Source organism: Kwoniella pini, chromosome 4, assembly GCF_000512605.2.
Source record: "Kwoniella pini CBS 10737 chromosome 4, complete sequence".
Classification (NCBI taxonomy): Eukaryota; Fungi; Basidiomycota; class Tremellomycetes; order Tremellales; family Cryptococcaceae; genus Kwoniella; species Kwoniella pini.
In genome coordinates, this window is record NC_091719.1 from 502,381 (window position 1) to 519,752 (window position 17,372).

Consider the following 17,372-nt stretch of genomic DNA (forward strand, 5'->3'; position numbering starts at 1 on the left):
TTTAAAATCTATTTTGATACTTAAATTCAGTTAAAACGTCGTATGCCATCAAGCTTATTGAAAATTCGTCTAAATTCCTCCTAAGCATAATGGTATTTATCTATCTATATTGCATGATTTGTTCATAACTACATCTTCTCATCGTATATACATGAGACCTAGCCATTAGAAAAGGGTATACCATTAATGGAAAATATTGTTATCAGAATAGAATAGATAAATTGAAATGACTTTATCTAACTACTATATGCTAAATGGAATGTACATGAAAGCTAGCGTAAACAGGCGCGTTTATTCTATTCAAGACCATCAGTAAATAAACCATTTGCAAGACCGATTATTCAACAAGCAGAATGAAACTCACGTTGAGCACATTGTACACCTGGTCCACCATGTTCTTCATCTTCATCCATATCATCGCCGTCCGAAGCGGCTGATCTTCGTTGCCTGTCATTTGGTTCTTCCAAGGTGACTTCATCCAAATGAACCTTTTTACCGAATTTTTGTACATCTCTTCGTTTAGGTAAAGCCTTTTCGAGATCTGGGATGACGTTAACGGGAATAGATTCGGGGAAAGCGACGTTGAGTTTGACGTAAAGATCACCAAGTTCGTGATGCCTGTACGAAGGCATACCTTGCCCAGAAATTACCTTGAGAACACCTAAGAACGTCATCTTTGTTAGCCATTGTCTAATAAATTGAGATGCTAAAGAGGTGAGCAAGAAGGGCTTGAGTACTCACCAGGCTTGATGATCTCTCCAGGAACGATGGTAACGTGTAAAGCTCTTTCATCCAAATGCTCAATAGCGAATTCACCACCACCAAGTGCAGTGAGAAGGTCAATCTCAGCTTCACAGTAAAGATCGTCACCTTTTCTTTGGAATCGTTGATGAGGTTTTTCTTCAATGACAATGACTACATCTCCAGGTATGATACCAGGTGCTTGATCTGATTCACCTTGGAATTTGATTTGTTGTCCAGATTTCATACCTTTATCGATATGAACTTCTAATACCTTTCTTTCGCTAATGGTCTTCTTTCCTACACAGTTCTTACATCTATCTTTAGGGTTCATCATTTCTCCAGTACCTTCACATTCTCCACAAGGTTGTTGGATTTGTTGCATCATAGGTCCTAACTGTCTCAACATGACTTTAACTCCTCGTCCTTGACATCCGGTACATGTTGATACAGCTCCTTTCTTTCCTCCTCGACCTTCACAAGATTTACAGATGACTGATTTTGATAGAGCGAGCTTTTGAACTTTCCCTTTGTAAAGATCCTCAAGAGTTACACTGATTCGATGAACCAAATCCTTTCCTCGTCGTGGACCAGCATTTCTTGATCCGCCTGAGATGTTTCGTATTCAGCTACTTGCGGGATCGTGTCCATGATATGACTCAAAATACTCACCACCGCCTCCGAAGAAACCTCCGCCTCCACCGAACAACTGACTGAACAAATCTTGAGGATCCATGCCACCTCCCATACCGCCACCACCTTCTAAACCGGCTTTACCAGCTTGATCGTATACCTGTCGCTTGTTAGAGTCGGATAAGACTTCATAGCTAAAAGGAAGAACATATATCGTCAACACCAAAGCTACCTGATAGCATTGCAGCTCCTCCACTCACGCATGAGTCAATTCTTTGAAGTGTTCGGGGTCACCTCCCTAAAAAATGAGAAGAATCAATCAGCTTCCTGGGGAATTTTGAGCTTCTTTCTGACCATGTCGACAACGCACCTTATCCGGATGAGCCTTAAGAGCCCTATAGAAAGCAAGGGTATCAGCTGGAGACTTGGACAGACAGGCTGAAAGGAACGGGAAACTTACTTTTTTCGGTAAGCCTTCTTGATTTCACTTTCGTCAGCATTTGGCGAAACACCAATGAGGTCGTAATATTCGCTACATGCGATAATAGTGGGTCAGCATATCGCCTGTCAGTATAGCATGCATAGACCAGGGTACCGCAATTGTGCCAGAGGCAAAATTGTAAGAGAAGGAGGAGGAGAAAGGGAGGAGTATGACTCCAGTAGCGCGAATACGCATCGAAGCCTAATTTTCTTGGGATAACAGATGAGACTCACGTTTCAGCTACCATCTTGAGTAATTAAGGATTTGATATATCTATTCTAGAAGATGAGAGAAGATCTAATCGCTACAATCGATTCTTAAAAATGAAAATTGAAGGAAGAAAGGTTGAAGCGCGTTCAATCCCGTTTATGCTGATTTGCTTATCAAATCTATTTCAGCTTTTATTCGTTTTAGCTGGTGGTGAATCTTAGTACGCTTAGGATGCGTGTATGAATGTTGATGATAAAGCAAATAACTTTGTTTTTGCCTCCAGTGTTCTTTTGTGTTTAAATCTTTTGGTTTTTTTGGATGAATCAACGTAAAATGTCATATTTAAGAGTTGACACCTTCGGTCAATGATATAAAAGGCTTTCTCCGCACCGGTGTCTAAGGGTAAAAAATATCAAAATTCTAGCATTCTAGCAGATTCTAATCGACTGGGATTTGCCACACTCCTTATCTATATATCCCCGATTATCAGATCACGCGCTTACCACGTTTGAGTAACCGGATGTATTACGTATTGAACCATCGGTTAACTGTTTACTACTATTTGATGTTGTTTTTAGATTGACGTATCGAGGATAATTCAATCTAGAATCGCAATCCTTACATGACTTCTTGAGTATTTCAGGAGACTGCTCTATAGCTTCGATAGCAGCAATCTAAGCTGAGCTAGATCATCAAGTGCACGATCCATTCCGATATGGCAATCCCGACCTCCCCAGAGCTCGGACAGAGATCAAGAGGTAAGTGTTGTGTGATTTTAACCATCCTAATATTGAACCATGCGGTACTGACCCACAGATGCTAGATGATAGCATCGACACTATACTAGACAAGCTGGCAAGAACGAATACATTCGAGTACGTCTACCCGCGTTGTATATATTAATAACATACGCTGATCACCATATTCCTACAGCTCGGATTGGCCTACACTTCGAGATCACTTGCACCAATCGCTCATCTCTACTTTACCGTTATACCTATCCAGAGGTCCACCTCGACCCTATCGTCCACCCATATCCCCCATCATCGGCCCAGAGCCCATACATCTAGATCAAACAGACGATGAGGGCGATATACCGCCATCCGAATCACTGTTGCTTTCCCCTTCTCAACCTACTTCCGCCTCAACGTCGTCTTCCACACCAGAATCTTCAACCATATCCTCCAACCTTCCTCGCTCTGTCGAAGCTGAACCAAGCGAAACTCCATCTTCTGGAAGGCTTGAAAGCCTCACGACTCAAGATGATCTGAGACCTTCTACTATAGGAGGATTGGTTATACCGCCATTTCCACCCTTAGATAGGAGTAGGCGGAACTCTCGAGAACAAATAAGCGGTACATCGTATTCGGGCGGTCAGATATTGATGTCTCCGCGAGGTGTCAATGGAATTAGGGGTGGTGCACCACGTATGGTCACTATTGGACCTGGTGTGATGGATGAAGAATATGATGAAGAAACTACGATCGGAGGTAAAATCTTACCTGGTTGGATGGATGGTGAGGAGGGTAAAAGAGAATTGGAGAAAGTGGTGGCTATTCTGGATGAAATGGATGTGTGAGTTGATTTGACCTGTTTCACTAACATATGTCACGATCTGACGTTTATGTTGAATGAAATTTAGTCCACCATTCACGATACAGCGATTTTCAGAACTTCTGCTTGAACCGACGAAATATTATTCAACTTTCGGTAAATTCATCAGAGCGATAGAAAAGACATTATTAGTCACAACACCTTGGGAACAACCTTCATATATCCCAATATCGTCTACATCATTTACTGTGCCTCAAACACATTCAACCGCCGGATCATCCTCTTCATCTTCGGATAATGGGTATGATTCGGATTCTACTATGCCACCAGGATCAACTACGCCTATGTTTAGTCCCATACCTTTCCTTGCTCAGCAAAATGATTTATCTCTTGAAGGGGCCGGTTCTAGTTCGCATGAAGGTGGAATGAACGGAACAACTAATCGACAATTGGATGATGGTTTGATGAGTCCGTTAATGTTGAACGAAGAAAGTGGTATGTTTGGATCTTCGTCAAATCCAAGATCACCAACCCCAGAACCGGAAGATAGTGCAGCTCAGGAAGAAGTTGAAAATGATATAGATATGAAAGAAGAAATACCAGAAAGACCAATAGTAGCTCAAGGTCAATATGAAAGCGTTGAACATAGTGATCCTGCACATCAATCTTATTTAGGTAGAGTAGATGAGTTAGATACAGGACCAATTAAGACTTCTCCACCAATTGAATATACTAATTCTTCTTCCTCCTCATCATTATCCAAAAATGGACAAAATCATAGACATAGTTTATCACCTGAAAATATACCTGTTCCTGGAACTGGAGAAGGTGGAAATATGACACCACATGGAATGAGTGAAAAACCTGTACCTATAAGTAGTACTACTGTTGTTATTAAAGATGAAAAAGAAAAGGAAAAACAACAAAGAACTATAGCTAGTTTACCTAGAACAACAAGTGAAAAGAGTTTGAGAGAAAGATTCGTTAGTGCTGGTGCGGATGCGGAGAAGACAAGTGAAGAGAAGGAGGGAAAAAGTTGAATCATTTGAGGAGAAGAAGTAACCTATGATTTGATAATGACCAACCAAAGAAATGTGGAAAGGTCAATTCATCATTGTAGCTTAATCATTTTTTACATATGCAAAAATATGAGAAATACATAATACGAGTCAAAGTAAATGCTACATTGTACCAATTTGACATACAACCTTGAAAATCGTATTATTTCCTGCAAATCCGATCAAATATTCCTTTTGATAATTCTCCGGCGTAACAAGGTCCGATCTTCCGGTTACTCAGGTACAGTAGTATTGTTATCGTTTTTGTAGGAAACTTAAATCAAGCCAATAGGTCCAATAGATTACCCTCCCGTCACTACGTATAAATCTGCACAACGGCGATGAATTATGCTGCCAAGGTATCGATGATTGAGCGGGATTAGAGATCTATTACAGCTGAATGCATATCGGAACCGCTACTTAATCATTTAAAGGAGATGATGTAATTAGCCGAAATATCCGGTTAAAAGGTGAATTACAGGATTGGGATTATATTACTTGTTGTTTAATATTCTGAATTCCATTTCTGTTGTATATATATATATATATATATCTGTCAGAAGCTGTGTCAGCAGCATTTAAACTACCTTTGAGTTTTTAAGTCAATTCAACTTCAATAAAATCAAATCACCTTGTATCTTTTTTTAAATCGTAAACAGCTTAAACGAAAGTAATCAATTTCTTTTTTGAAAAAATGGGAATGGGGAAAATCCTCTTAACAGGTTCTTCAGGAGTAGTAGGAACATATGTTTTATTTTATTTATTAGAAAAAGGTTATAAAGTAATTGCAATTGATAAAGATTTACCAAATTCCAAAATTTTAGAAAAATTAAAAATATTTATAAAAAATGATAAATTAATTATAGAAAAAATTAATTTAACAAATATTGAAAATGTAAAAAAATTATTTTTAAAGTATTATTCTTCTTCTATAGAAAATGAAGAAAATGAAGAAAAATTAAAAGGATTAATTCATTTAGCAGCTATACCTGATCCATTAAAATTAGATTCACGTTTAATACATAATTTAAATGTAATAATTTCTTATAATGTTTTATATACTGCAGCTGAAATTGGAATTAAAAAAATTGTACAAGCTAGTTCAGTTAATTTTACTGGATTAGCATATACTAGAAAAGGTAAACAATGGTTTGGATTTTTACCTATTACTGAAAATGAAATTGGACATGCTGTGAGTTTAAATTTCAATTCATGAATATAAAAGAAGAGGAGGAGTTGATGAGAAGGAGGAGGAAGAAAGAAAGTTGTAAGAAAGATTGGGGTGATTCACTAATTCTTCTATTATTGTTTGCAGGAAGATCCATATGCATTATCAAAATGGTGAGTAAAGAAATGCCTTTTTCCATCTAGAAATTCCAGCTGATATGTGGGTTGGATAATTTAGGATATGTGAAGCTCAAGCTACAACGATATGTAGATTATTTGAAGATGTTAGAATAACTTCTTTAAGATTTCATCATATATTACCAACTTTAAAAGAAGCTGAACAATGGTCAAAACCTAATGAATTTTGGGCATGGACAAGTTCTTTATCTGCAAGTCAAGCTTGTTTATTAGGATTAACTTCAAAAGGTTGGAAAGGACATGAATCATTTAATATCGTTGCTCCTGAAATTGCTAAACCAATTTCAATTTCATCTGATGAAATACCCATTCAAGGTAGTTTAGAATTGTTCAAGGATAAATGGGAAGGGAAAGAAGGGACGATAGGAGAAATTCGAAAAGACTGGTGGGAAGGTGAAGAGAATAAATACAGAGGGTTTTGGGATTGCACAAAAGCTGAAACTTTGTTAGGATGGAAACATAATGTATAATTTGGGTTAAATGGGAATTGTAATTGAACATTAATGTATAACGGATATTGTGTTGTTATTGGTCTCCCTCATGATTGGTATCTGGAAAAACAAGTATAGCTCAAGAAGTGTATGGAAGTGAGATGGAACGAGCGGTTTTGTATTTTCACGCTCCATGTCGGGCATAGTCTCTCAAAGTCGTATGGATATTCTCTTCGACTAGATCCATGGCAATCCGCGAGACGCTGACACTTGTTGTACGAATGAAATACCTTGAAACAAGTATGACTTTACTTGGAAACTACCTCACAATTAGCGAGCTCCGAAACATGGTTAAATCCTCCTTAATATTCAGGGTGTATTATGTTCCAAACGTAATCCACCGATCACTTTATATTATTGATAATTCAATTCAAGCAAAAGTCGCGTTAAAAGTGCTGAGATCCTTATCGCACGTTTCAAAATCCACAATCCACGATCAATCGTGGTGAATTAATCCACTAACATTCCTTCATCAGTTACATTATAAACTCTTTTCTCCTTCGTTTTCCGATATATTTTCTCGTGCAGAATATATATAATTGCATTTCTTCTGATGGAAATAATCTCATTTCTATAGTCGACTGTCAACAAACACTTTGAGTCTTAATAATATGATGATAGTCCCTTTGTTATGTGGGCTACTTTACGCCTTATTCTATTTTACATATCAAACTCTATCGCTTAAATTTGATACGGAACGTAAAAGGGCATATATCCTATCGGTAATCTCTTCATTTACGATGACTACTCTATCAATACCGTTTTTTATCAATTATTTGAGATTCGGATTGGAAAGAACTTTCAAAGATGGTCAAAAAGGTTGGTTAGGTATGATTGGAGAATTCGGGACAACATTTTTTGGAGTTTATCTATTTGGTGAGTGAAGTGGTATAAAATCGAAGGTCAAATTTGAATAGCTGACGTTGTTGTTGTAGCCGATGTGAGTTTTAGTTTTATATGATTTAGCAAAAAGTATAGTTATGAACTCATGAAGCATTCACACAGCTTACTATCGGATATCTCAAATATCGCTCACAAGTTGGACTGTTGACTGGATGGATACATCATACGTATGTTCTGAATCTCTCTAGCTTCAATTAGATTTAGCTAAATACCAAATATGGTTGTCAGCGTATATATCGGTCTAATGTTCTACCTAGCACGTACGAATACTGCGCCTATCTTTCTAACAGGTGCCGTGATGGAAGTATGTACTTTTGTAATCAAACGCATATAAAACAGTGAAATTTCAGCTAACGCTCATTAAATCTTTTGGCAGCTACCAACTTTCGACTTGGGCTTATCAAACCTTTTTCCTTCTGTTAGAAATGATCTTCGATTCCTTTCATCGTTTTTCGTCTTCCGTATACTTTATCACGTTTATTTGTTGATTGACGTTGCCAGACTATATTCAAGATCATACATGGGTGATTCATGGGTACCTACAATAATGCTTGGATTAGCGTTATTAATGCATATTTCATGGTTTAAAGGTGGACTATCAGGATATGTTAAACGACAATCCAAAATCGAAGCAAATGTCAACGTCAATTCTCAGATGGATAACAAACAAGATTTAATCATTGATGCTGTTTCGGAATATGACATAAGTGTCAAAGAAGTTTTACCTATCACTCCTGAGGATTCACCATTAATTACTCCTCGAACACCTTCGGTTGGACCTTCTTTATTATTACCTCATATTCAAATTCCAAATTTGAATTTACCGAATCTACCGAGTTTTACAGAATTGACTGCAGCTCTTAATAGAGAAAAATTAGTAGAAAGTGGAAATGGTTTTAAAGAAGCTGTTAAACATAGATGGGATGAACAGAAAGAGAAATTCAACACTAAAGGTCAACTTTTAGGTAGGAGAAGCAAAATTGATACACTGAATGGAGAAGAGAGTGTCACGATTAGGGAAGTTGTAATTGATTAGATAGAGTATGAGATGGTATTTTTTGATTCGTTAGTCTTTTTGTATATTTTGCTTCTCTTTTTCGTCCTCTCCTCTTGTCATAATTAGGAAGGATGTATACCAGTAGAATATAGAATATAGATTATTCATGCATATTGGTCTATCTATGTGAGTGATCTCAGGGGTTTTGTACGCTATTTAAACGCACGGACCCGGTTATAAGGGTATTCCGACAAGTCCACTTTGAAAACATATGAATGAATCCATTCAACCTTATTCCTTCCTTTGGAATTTTCATTCGTTTTCAATTTGTCAACAATATTGTTTGATCAAATCATCTTTTCAATTTCTTTTCCTACTTCTCTTTTCTTCAGTCTGGGTACTTTGACATCAACCTCTTTCAAATTTCCACAAATAACCCTTTTTTATCTTTCTGTACCTCACTGAATCTTCTTTTTCGTCATCCAATCTTAGATAATCATTATATCCAAAAAAAAACACATTCATCCTTCTCCAATAATATTTTCGAAAAATCCTACCTAAGGCCAAAGAAAGATTATGTCTAATTTCAATTTTAAAAATTCAGAAGATTCTCAAATCAATGTTGAAATTTCAGATCCATTATTAAATTCAATTTATCGTAATCATTCAAATGATCCTGATAAACTTCAAAAATTATTTTCAAGTATATTAGATCATAAATGGGTAGAAAATAATCCTCAATGGAATACCAATGATTGGATTTTACATAGTTATGATAATTTAGGCATTCCAGGATTAAATATACCTTCTTATCAATTATTAAGAATTGATCCTGAACAAATTATAAATTATCCAAATCAAATTTTAACAAGTAAAAATGAAAGTATAAGAGGAAAATTAAAAGGAAATTATCCTAAAATTTCATCTTCTTTAAAATTTATTCAAAATGGAAATGATGAGATTAATCAATCAAATCAAAAAAGAAGAGTTAAATTAGATGATGATGAAGAAATTTCAGCTTATATTGCTGAATTGGATGAAGCTGAATTATTGGCTGAAAACAGAAAAAGGAAAAATAAAGCTAAGAAGAAGAAGGGAAAGAGAAAGTCCGGATCTTCTTCAGCAAGACGAGAAAGTTTTAAAATTGAGAAGGAGAACAATATGAAAGAGCAAGCCGAAGCTCAGAAAGACAAAGAGGAAGAAAATGGTAGTCTCAATGTACAAGGTGGAGATTCTGAATATGAAGCTGAAATTGAAGCGATCTTAGGGGAAAATGCGATTAGTGAGAATAGCAGTCAGGAAGGATCATATGTTCAACGTCTAGAAGCTAAGCAAGATGAAGGGATGGACGAAGAGCCCAGCAGTGAAGGGATGATCGAAGAGATATTGGATGCAAGCTCAAGTAGTGTTGGTGGTAGCATTGACGAGAACATGAGTCTTGGAGTGGAAGAGCCACAAGCCGTAGAAGAAGGCACAGAGTCGATTGAGGGAAGTCTCGTCAGCTATTCCCCCATTCCAAAAGCGGAAAATCAGACTGAAAATCCATCAAACACATCTGAGCACGGACAAGATACACAGAACATACATGAAATCGACAATTTGGATCCAACATCCTTAATCTTTCCTTCACCGTCGTCCATTGTAGTAAAGCTTCCAGACACTTCGTTTGAGGATCTTGAGGAGAGACAACCTGCACCAGTCATTCACAATTCACGATTCCCAAACAACGTCATCTTCTTTGGTTCAGTACCAACCGACTACTATCAATCAAAGAAGCAAGAGCAGAGCCGCCCATCTCTTAACGAGCTCTTTCCGTTCTCCGAAGAAGCGGATCAAGCATCACGAAGCTTCGACATCGAAGAGGTCGAGGATCATATCAGAAGTATCATCAATCACCACACTATCTCGCTCACCAGAGAGTTATCTGCGGCTGAAGAGGAGATCGTCACCCCTCGAATCACTGCGCTTCTTGACTCTTTCCAAGATCTAGCAACTGGCCCTCGACAGCCCATCACTGCTACCAACGAAGCGATAATGCTTAATCACACTCCCCCTCAAAGCCCTCCTTCGCCTAACAGTGCTGACCTTCCATCCTCAGAAGGTTCGAGACTGCATAACAAGCCAGTCGTTTTGCCTTTCCCAGCAGCAGAACCACCGCTCACTCCACCCCTTGATGTCGAAGAAGACGAAGAAGATGCTCCTCTGGTATTCCCTTCTGATCCTCCGCGTGTCCCACAACTCCCAAAGCTTGACCGACAAATCTTGCCGCCCTCAGTATTCAAATCACCTCATGTCCCCTCGATTACTATCGATACACCCACCTTACCGTCTTTCACTGCAACAGTCCATCCACTTACTTATTCATGGACGCTTTACTATTCCAACACCTCTCGTCAGCGCAAAGTTTCGACTTCCAGTCCAATCCAGCCGAGTCCATTAGGACCTGGCTTCCAAGTTGACGCAGTCGATTACTCATCGCATCTGTTCACCATTTTCACAGCAAACAACCTTGAAGATCTTTTCGGATCTTGGAAAGCTCTCAGAAGATCAATCGCGAATACGAAAGGCAGAAATATTGAGCCGCTTGGTGATAGCACGATGAAGGGTGGTTCTGGAATTGGTACTCACTTCTTCCCTGAAGAAACTAATTTTCATTTCTTCAGAAGCGGTATCAAGCCCATGTGGGAGGATAAGATATGTCAGAAAGGAGGGAAAATCATGATTGCCGGGGAAGCTCTTACGGTACGTTACATCTCTTCAGCTCATTTGATCGAGACTGATACCATTTCTGAACAGATGGACAATATTTTCCTTGAGTGTGTCCTTCTTCTAATCTCAGGAGAACTGGATGAACTAGTCCCAGTTCCTGCCGATTCTACCTCTACGATATGCGGAGTAGTTCTGTCCCGAAGAAAATTGACTAGAATCGAATTTTGGCTTGGGGGTAAAGATGGACCAGAGAAAGAATGGGTTGGGCATGTCACAAGATTTATAGAGACGAGATTTAGAGGATCTAAGGTTTATGGATATAAGCCTTTTGGTAAAAATTAATACCAACAAGCGTACCTAAATTCGTGAATATGGGTCACGCGGGAAGTCACAACATCGATGGGCAGGACATTGATCCTCAGAGTTGGTGGAGTAGAAGGCGTTCTATCGATAATGATTTGCCAGATACATTCGCCGTAGATTCTTCTTTTTCTTAATCCGTTCCATCAACATGAGATCTCAATTTCATTTTTCAATAGAAGTTGTAAATATATCTATATGAGCTTCAACCACCCATGCATGTGTATTATGTACATGACGTAATCTATAATACGTTACTGAACGACCAGATCACGTAAAGACAAACGAGAGTTCACAATTCGAGATCAACCATATGGAAGTAATACAAATATTAAGCAATTGATGTCTATGACAACCCCGTTTTGGGATCTGAAATTAGCCCATGAAGCGAAGTGTTTCTTTCATCTAAGTAACATCGCATCTCATGGTAATTCTTGTAAACTTTTCCACTAAAGTAAAATTTAACCTTTTTTTTTGAAATCCTCAGGAAAAGAGAATTTTAACCTTCTATTTCAATTTCATCATTCCAATTAAGCCAATATTCTTCTAGATCTATTTGTTTTTTGGGAGAATATTTTTCTTGATCCATCAAGGTATTCCTTACATCTTGAAATGGTTTTATGAATTTCTCAATTTTATAAGTATTATCTCTTATAATTTGAGAAATTTCATGAACTTGAATATCGTTTGTTAATGAAATTACCAAAAAAGAATTGAAAGTTCTTGAAAAACTTTAATCAATTTTCTTTAAATCATTACCACAATCTTTATCATTGGGATTTTTTTGTAATCAATTGATTTTGTTCGATTGAGTAGTATCTCCAAAAGGTGAAGTACCGAACATGTTAATATCCATTAATAGCTATCGTTAAAATGAGTAGTGAAGTTTGTTGAAAAAGGGGGAAAGTCAATGATATGGAAAAACAATGAATGGTACTTAATTCATACCCATTTATATGTACAATATGACAAGAAATAACAAGAAAATCGAAGTAAATTTAGATGGAAGGTTGAAATGCCATGTTATGACGCTAAACTAAGAAAGGAGAGAGATATGCAATTATTTTGATTTCCAGCATTTCAAATATAAGATTTCTGGCTCAGAGGGAATCACGTTCTATATCTCTATGAGTCGAGTTTTGGTTAAGCTCGGTCTGTAGAATAAAGTAGAAGTCTTATATCGATACAATCGTGATCTGATATTTATACATCGACTCGTTTTAAGATGTATACCATTTGCAGCACATGCGAACCTGATGAACAGTAACGTCAAGAGCGTCGATAGCTCATTGAGTCAAGCCGTCAGGGCACCATCCTATGGCAATGGTGAAGATGTGTTGCATGTATGCTACAGTATGTGTCATATTGTAGGCAACAACTCGATCAATATGCCAGTCGTCCATGTTATCTGTTGGTAGTGTATGATGCGGTGTGTATCTACACGATGGAGTCGATATCATCTACGCCTTTTCAAATTCCTTCTTAGCTAAAACCATTTGCCCATCTAAATCCTTACTGGCCTCATCAACTAATTTTTGAATTTCGTCAGTACCGTTTGATTTCCTTCCTCCTAAATGTTTGAATCCATCCGTTCTTGCAATACGTATTTGCTGTTTAGCAGCTTCTACTGTATTTGATAAAGATCGTAATATTTCAGCTCTTTGTTCTGTAGTTGGTCGTGAGATTGGTATCTTTAATGTATTAGCTCCTGTTTTCTGTGGTGATATACCTGGTAAGTTGGCTTGATGAATAGCTGATTCAACATGTTTTGTAGCCTACAAAGAATTTCAGATTAAAATCAATGATCTCTTTAAAATGTATTTTCTGATTACAGTCAGAAACGTACATCTGTATCCCAAATTTCCACAAATAGGGCATTTCCTTTTGTCGTTATAGATGCTACGGCATTTAAATGACATTGTCCTGGATTATCAGGTAAAGACACCCTAACCGAATCTAGTAGTGCTACATTGAGACTAACGAAATTAGCCTCTTGTCATGACTTTCACAAAACACATCGATTAACTTACCCGGAGTGACTCGTCCTCTTCCCCTCTCTACACCTTCGAAAATAACAGCTTTAGCCCAGTGAACGGCCTTTTCAATCTTAGCTTCTGTCTTTTCTAGTACTTCTGATATGACCACTTCTCCTGCTCCAGGATCATCATTGGCTCCAGCTTCGTCATCTTCAACAACTCGAATCTTCTGTTTGGGTGATTTGGTATTGGCTCCCTTATTCTTTTTCAATATTAAGGGTGTTGAGGTGAATAAACGGGTAGTTGAGGGGATAAAAATGGCTTGAGCAGGTATTGAAGGACCTGAAACAGGTCGAATGGCAACTCTCAGAGCTGTTCGAGCGAAAGAAGGCCGTATCATTACGATAATAGTGAAGTTTGAATGAGATTTCCTGTATATAGTAGTGTCATATCTACAACATTTATCGATGAAATAGCTCAAACGGATTCCCGAAATCCAAAGCTCAATTCCACGTTCAGGCACACAATTAGTCACGTGATGATTCTGAAAAAGTTGGATGAAAGCGTATTTATCTGTTTTGAGCTATGTCAGTCACCTGTCGCCGCCTTTCACAATATATGTTAGATACAATTTCATATTCATTGATCTCCCGAATTACTCACACTCATATACAGTTTTTTGAATCCGGAGGAATAGAATTTAAATTATCACAATGGCTCGATTCACCTCGATAGGCATGGGAAAGAAAAAGTTCGTTCAATCGGCTGCTGAAGAAGCTCAAACTTCTCATCCGACAAACGAAGGCGACGTTGGCCCTTCAAGTCTGCCCGGGTCTTCAGCTGCTGCTAGTGGAGCTGATAAGAAGAAGAAGAAAAGAAGGGGAAGGGACAGAATCAAAGATGAGACTGGCAAACGTGTTGCCATCGGAGAAAAGAAAGGACCGGATGCAAAGAAGAGTAGTTGGGGAAAAGATGAGGGTATTTCTCGTCAGTAACCCCTGAACTCAAAAAGCTTGTTGCATACAGACTCAGCAGCTCATCAATTTTCCTATGATAATAGGCCGAGCTAAATTATCTGCCAAACATGCTGAAGAAAGGAATCAAAGGCGTAATGAGCAACGAAATTCCAATGTTACATGCTTTGCTTGTCGAGGTGTAGGTCATGCATCGAAAGATTGTCCAAATGTCTTGCTAGGAGCGGGAGGAGACGGCGAGGGAAGTGGAATGAGGAGGAAAGGTGGTAAAGCTGGATCTCAAGTAACAGGTGGAGGGAAATGTTATCGGTAAGTCGATATCTTAGACACTATGTATGAGGTGTAAGAGGCTTGTCTAACTTTATCTACGCTGTAGATGTAATTCCAAAGAACATTCTTTGCATGGATGCCCTGAACCAATTGATTCTTCTAACCCAACACCATACGCAACATGCTATATATGCTTAGGAACCGGTCACTTAGCTTCCGGATGCCCTTCAAATGGCGGTAAAGGGATATACGTAAATGGTGGAGAATGTAAAGTTTGTAAATCTGTTGCCCATCGTGCTAAAGACTGTCCAGATGATCCTAGAAGACAATCCACATTTCAAGAAGAGGATAAACCTAGTAGAAAAAGGGGAGAAATAGTTTTAGGAACGGGTAATGGTGCTGGAGCGGATGAAGATGATTTCATGGTTGAATCTAGACATTCCATTTCTCAACAAATTGAAGATAAAAGTGGCAAAAGGAAGAAACATTTACCAGCTAGGAATAGTGAAAGACCTATGAAAAGGCTTAGAGAGGTTGATCCTGTCACTGGAGATTTAGGCGAAAGATTACCTGGAGGTTATGAAGGTCCGCCAGAAGGTGAAAGACCAGGACAAATTGATGAGGCTGTTGAAAAATTACCATTAACAGCTAGGAAGATGACGGGTTCCCGGCAGCCCAAGCCGAAAGCCAAGGTAATCTCATTCTAAGTATATATGCATGTACATCATGCTTTGGCATACGCGTCGTAGTATAATTGAGCGTTCAAATTTCGACGTCAACCGCAAAAGCTACACCAATGCTTTGCAAACCCGTAAGTTAGTTGGAACCGCGGCGTTATATCAACTATCTGAAATGATGTCGAATGAACTCCTTGTGCACAATTAACAGTAGAAGACGGGCTGTTCACGTTGCGTGGGCGCATTGTTCTATCTTTCTCACTTCAAGCAAGCATCTGCTTCAATGATTGTCCTAGACTTGAAGTTGTGCCAAACTTGAATATATCCTTTTGTCCCTCCCTATAACTCCCGAGGAAGATTGCCGTCTGCGGGGAAGTCGTGTGGAGGTCCTATCGATTCTGCTCTACATGACAACGTCACCATTTTTCTTCGATCTTGACGATCTTGCGTTTATAGTATTGTTGTTTAAAAGAAGTGATTCAAATTTCTATTTGTTCATAAATAGTCATTTCAGAATCTCATCGCAAATAGACAGCAATTGATCATCAGCACGATGCGAGCATCATTAATACGCTTAGCGAGTAGTTCTCCTCCATTACCTTTATCTGTTCAACAAGCTTCTGTACAACTTATACCGCCTATTCCGTAAGTAATTTTTGCCACTTGGATAGGTAAATCATAAAAACAAAAAGACAGTAACTCCAAGCTAATTTTCCTTTTTACGGAATCATTATAAGATTATATCGTCGTTTACTTCGAGCTCATCGTACATTACCAGCTGAAATGAGATTTATGGGAGATTCATATATAAAATCAGAATTTAGATTAACAAGATCAACTGATAATCCATTACATATAATTGCATTTTTATCACAATGGAAATTATATTTAGATGAATTATTATCATCTACAATTGATGGACAAGGTATTTGGAGAGGTAGAAAATTAGATACTGATTCTTTTGAAAAATTAAATAAAGAACAAGTTGGTCAATTATATGAATTAATGCATGCTACTAAAGAAGTATGGAAATCGTGAGTTTATGATAAGTATGAAATATTGTACTCAGAATCAAACCCCATTCAATGTTACTACCAATCCTTGCTGCTTTGACGTGCCGATATAATAATTAGACTAGCTGACCGCGGTTCTGACTTTCTTTGTATATAGGACCGAACAGCTGGAACAGGAAGCTCAAGATGCAGGTATCGCACAACCTTTAGAAGGTGGAAGGCAATAAATGATAGATCGACATACAGACAAATGATAGATCGACATACAGACAAATGTACTTTCACGTATCTCAACATGGCATGTACACTCAATAACACAGATTGCTTGCTACTGCGGACGTGCTGAACTTGCGTTCGCTCGTGTATGCTGATGACGATATGGAATGACCCATCTAGGTGTTCAGTTGGGAGAATCAGGGCTACTCTGATGGCGACGTGATCCATTCAATGATGCAGAGAAAGTCACACTATGGAGACTATGAACGATAAAAGCACAACAAACAAGATTATCGACAAAAGTGTCCCTAGCGAAAGTAAGACATTAGACCCGATATCCCAAATATACCAGTTAGTCCGAAAAAGAAATACGTCCACAGAATAGTGAAATGATATAAGCCCCGTCCTTCCGCCCGTCTAATGGTATTCAGGCGCCCATTTTAAAGTCCGCTTGACGACTTTTCTGAAATCGATCAGATCGACTTCATTATAATCGAAGAAATATTCCAAACCCATTCTTTGTATCAAACACGTCAGCGTCAAGAAAATGACAATATATTACCAATGCCAACTTTTGCAGTCTGCTCAATTATAAGATGTGTTATTCCGCCTTCTACTCGGGTCGTATGCAACGATGCTAATATTTATCCGTTGAAGGAGATGCCGGCAAATTCGATATTGTAAGCTAACTGATCAATTAACAGTTGATATCAAGTGGACCTAGGTGATCCTGATGCAATGATC

At 38.2% G+C, this 17,372-nt stretch overlaps 8 protein-coding genes across 8 annotated transcripts; 6 read left to right on the plus strand and 2 right to left on the minus strand.

Moving 5' to 3' along the window:
• Positions 1-291: 291 nt before the first annotated feature.
• Positions 292-2,102, minus strand: I206_103202 (uncharacterized protein; the record flags this gene model as incomplete). Its single annotated transcript, XM_070202695.1, has 8 exons — positions 292-296; positions 365-661; positions 742-1,350; positions 1,414-1,568; positions 1,635-1,672; positions 1,745-1,769; positions 1,835-1,906; positions 2,089-2,102. The coding sequence occupies 8 exons, from the start codon at positions 2,100-2,102 to the stop codon at positions 292-294; spliced, it is 1,215 nt and encodes a 404-aa protein (XP_070058796.1).
• A 678-nt stretch (positions 2,103-2,780) lies between these two features.
• Positions 2,781-4,659, plus strand: I206_103203 (uncharacterized protein; the record flags this gene model as incomplete). Its single annotated transcript, XM_019153560.1, has 4 exons — positions 2,781-2,823; positions 2,889-2,940; positions 2,999-3,640; positions 3,708-4,659. 4 exons carry the CDS (start codon positions 2,781-2,783, stop codon positions 4,657-4,659), a joined length of 1,689 nt encoding a protein of 562 aa, XP_019013721.1.
• Positions 4,660-5,371: 712 nt separating this feature from the next.
• On the plus strand, positions 5,372-6,512 carry I206_103204 (uncharacterized protein; the record flags this gene model as incomplete). Its single annotated transcript, XM_019153559.1, has 3 exons — positions 5,372-5,869; positions 5,993-6,018; positions 6,083-6,512. The coding sequence occupies 3 exons, from the start codon at positions 5,372-5,374 to the stop codon at positions 6,510-6,512; spliced, it is 954 nt and encodes a 317-aa protein (XP_019013720.1).
• Positions 6,513-7,144: 632 nt separating this feature from the next.
• On the plus strand, positions 7,145-8,472 carry I206_103205 (uncharacterized protein; the record flags this gene model as incomplete). Its single annotated transcript, XM_019153558.1, has 4 exons — positions 7,145-7,409; positions 7,528-7,603; positions 7,665-7,740; positions 7,813-8,472. The coding sequence occupies 4 exons, from the start codon at positions 7,145-7,147 to the stop codon at positions 8,470-8,472; spliced, it is 1,077 nt and encodes a 358-aa protein (XP_019013719.1).
• A 537-nt stretch (positions 8,473-9,009) lies between these two features.
• I206_103206 (uncharacterized protein) lies at positions 9,010-11,484 on the plus strand (the record flags this gene model as incomplete). Its single annotated transcript, XM_019153557.1, has 2 exons — positions 9,010-11,175; positions 11,230-11,484. 2 exons carry the CDS (start codon positions 9,010-9,012, stop codon positions 11,482-11,484), a joined length of 2,421 nt encoding a protein of 806 aa, XP_019013718.1.
• Positions 11,485-12,962: 1,478 nt separating this feature from the next.
• On the minus strand, positions 12,963-13,878 carry I206_103207 (uncharacterized protein; the record flags this gene model as incomplete). Its single annotated transcript, XM_019153556.1, has 3 exons — positions 12,963-13,277; positions 13,349-13,467; positions 13,533-13,878. 3 exons carry the CDS (start codon positions 13,876-13,878, stop codon positions 12,963-12,965), a joined length of 780 nt encoding a protein of 259 aa, XP_019013717.1.
• A 313-nt stretch (positions 13,879-14,191) lies between these two features.
• Positions 14,192-15,429, plus strand: I206_103208 (uncharacterized protein; the record flags this gene model as incomplete). Its single annotated transcript, XM_019153555.1, has 3 exons — positions 14,192-14,465; positions 14,539-14,761; positions 14,829-15,429. 3 exons carry the CDS (start codon positions 14,192-14,194, stop codon positions 15,427-15,429), a joined length of 1,098 nt encoding a protein of 365 aa, XP_019013716.1.
• Positions 15,430-15,952: 523 nt separating this feature from the next.
• Positions 15,953-16,639, plus strand: I206_103209 (acetate non-utilizing protein 9, mitochondrial; the record flags this gene model as incomplete). The annotated part of the gene is made up of 3 exons (XM_019153554.1): positions 15,953-16,044; positions 16,137-16,433; positions 16,570-16,639. 3 exons carry the CDS (start codon positions 15,953-15,955, stop codon positions 16,637-16,639), a joined length of 459 nt encoding a protein of 152 aa, XP_019013715.1.
• Positions 16,640-17,372: the final 733 nt, after the last annotated feature.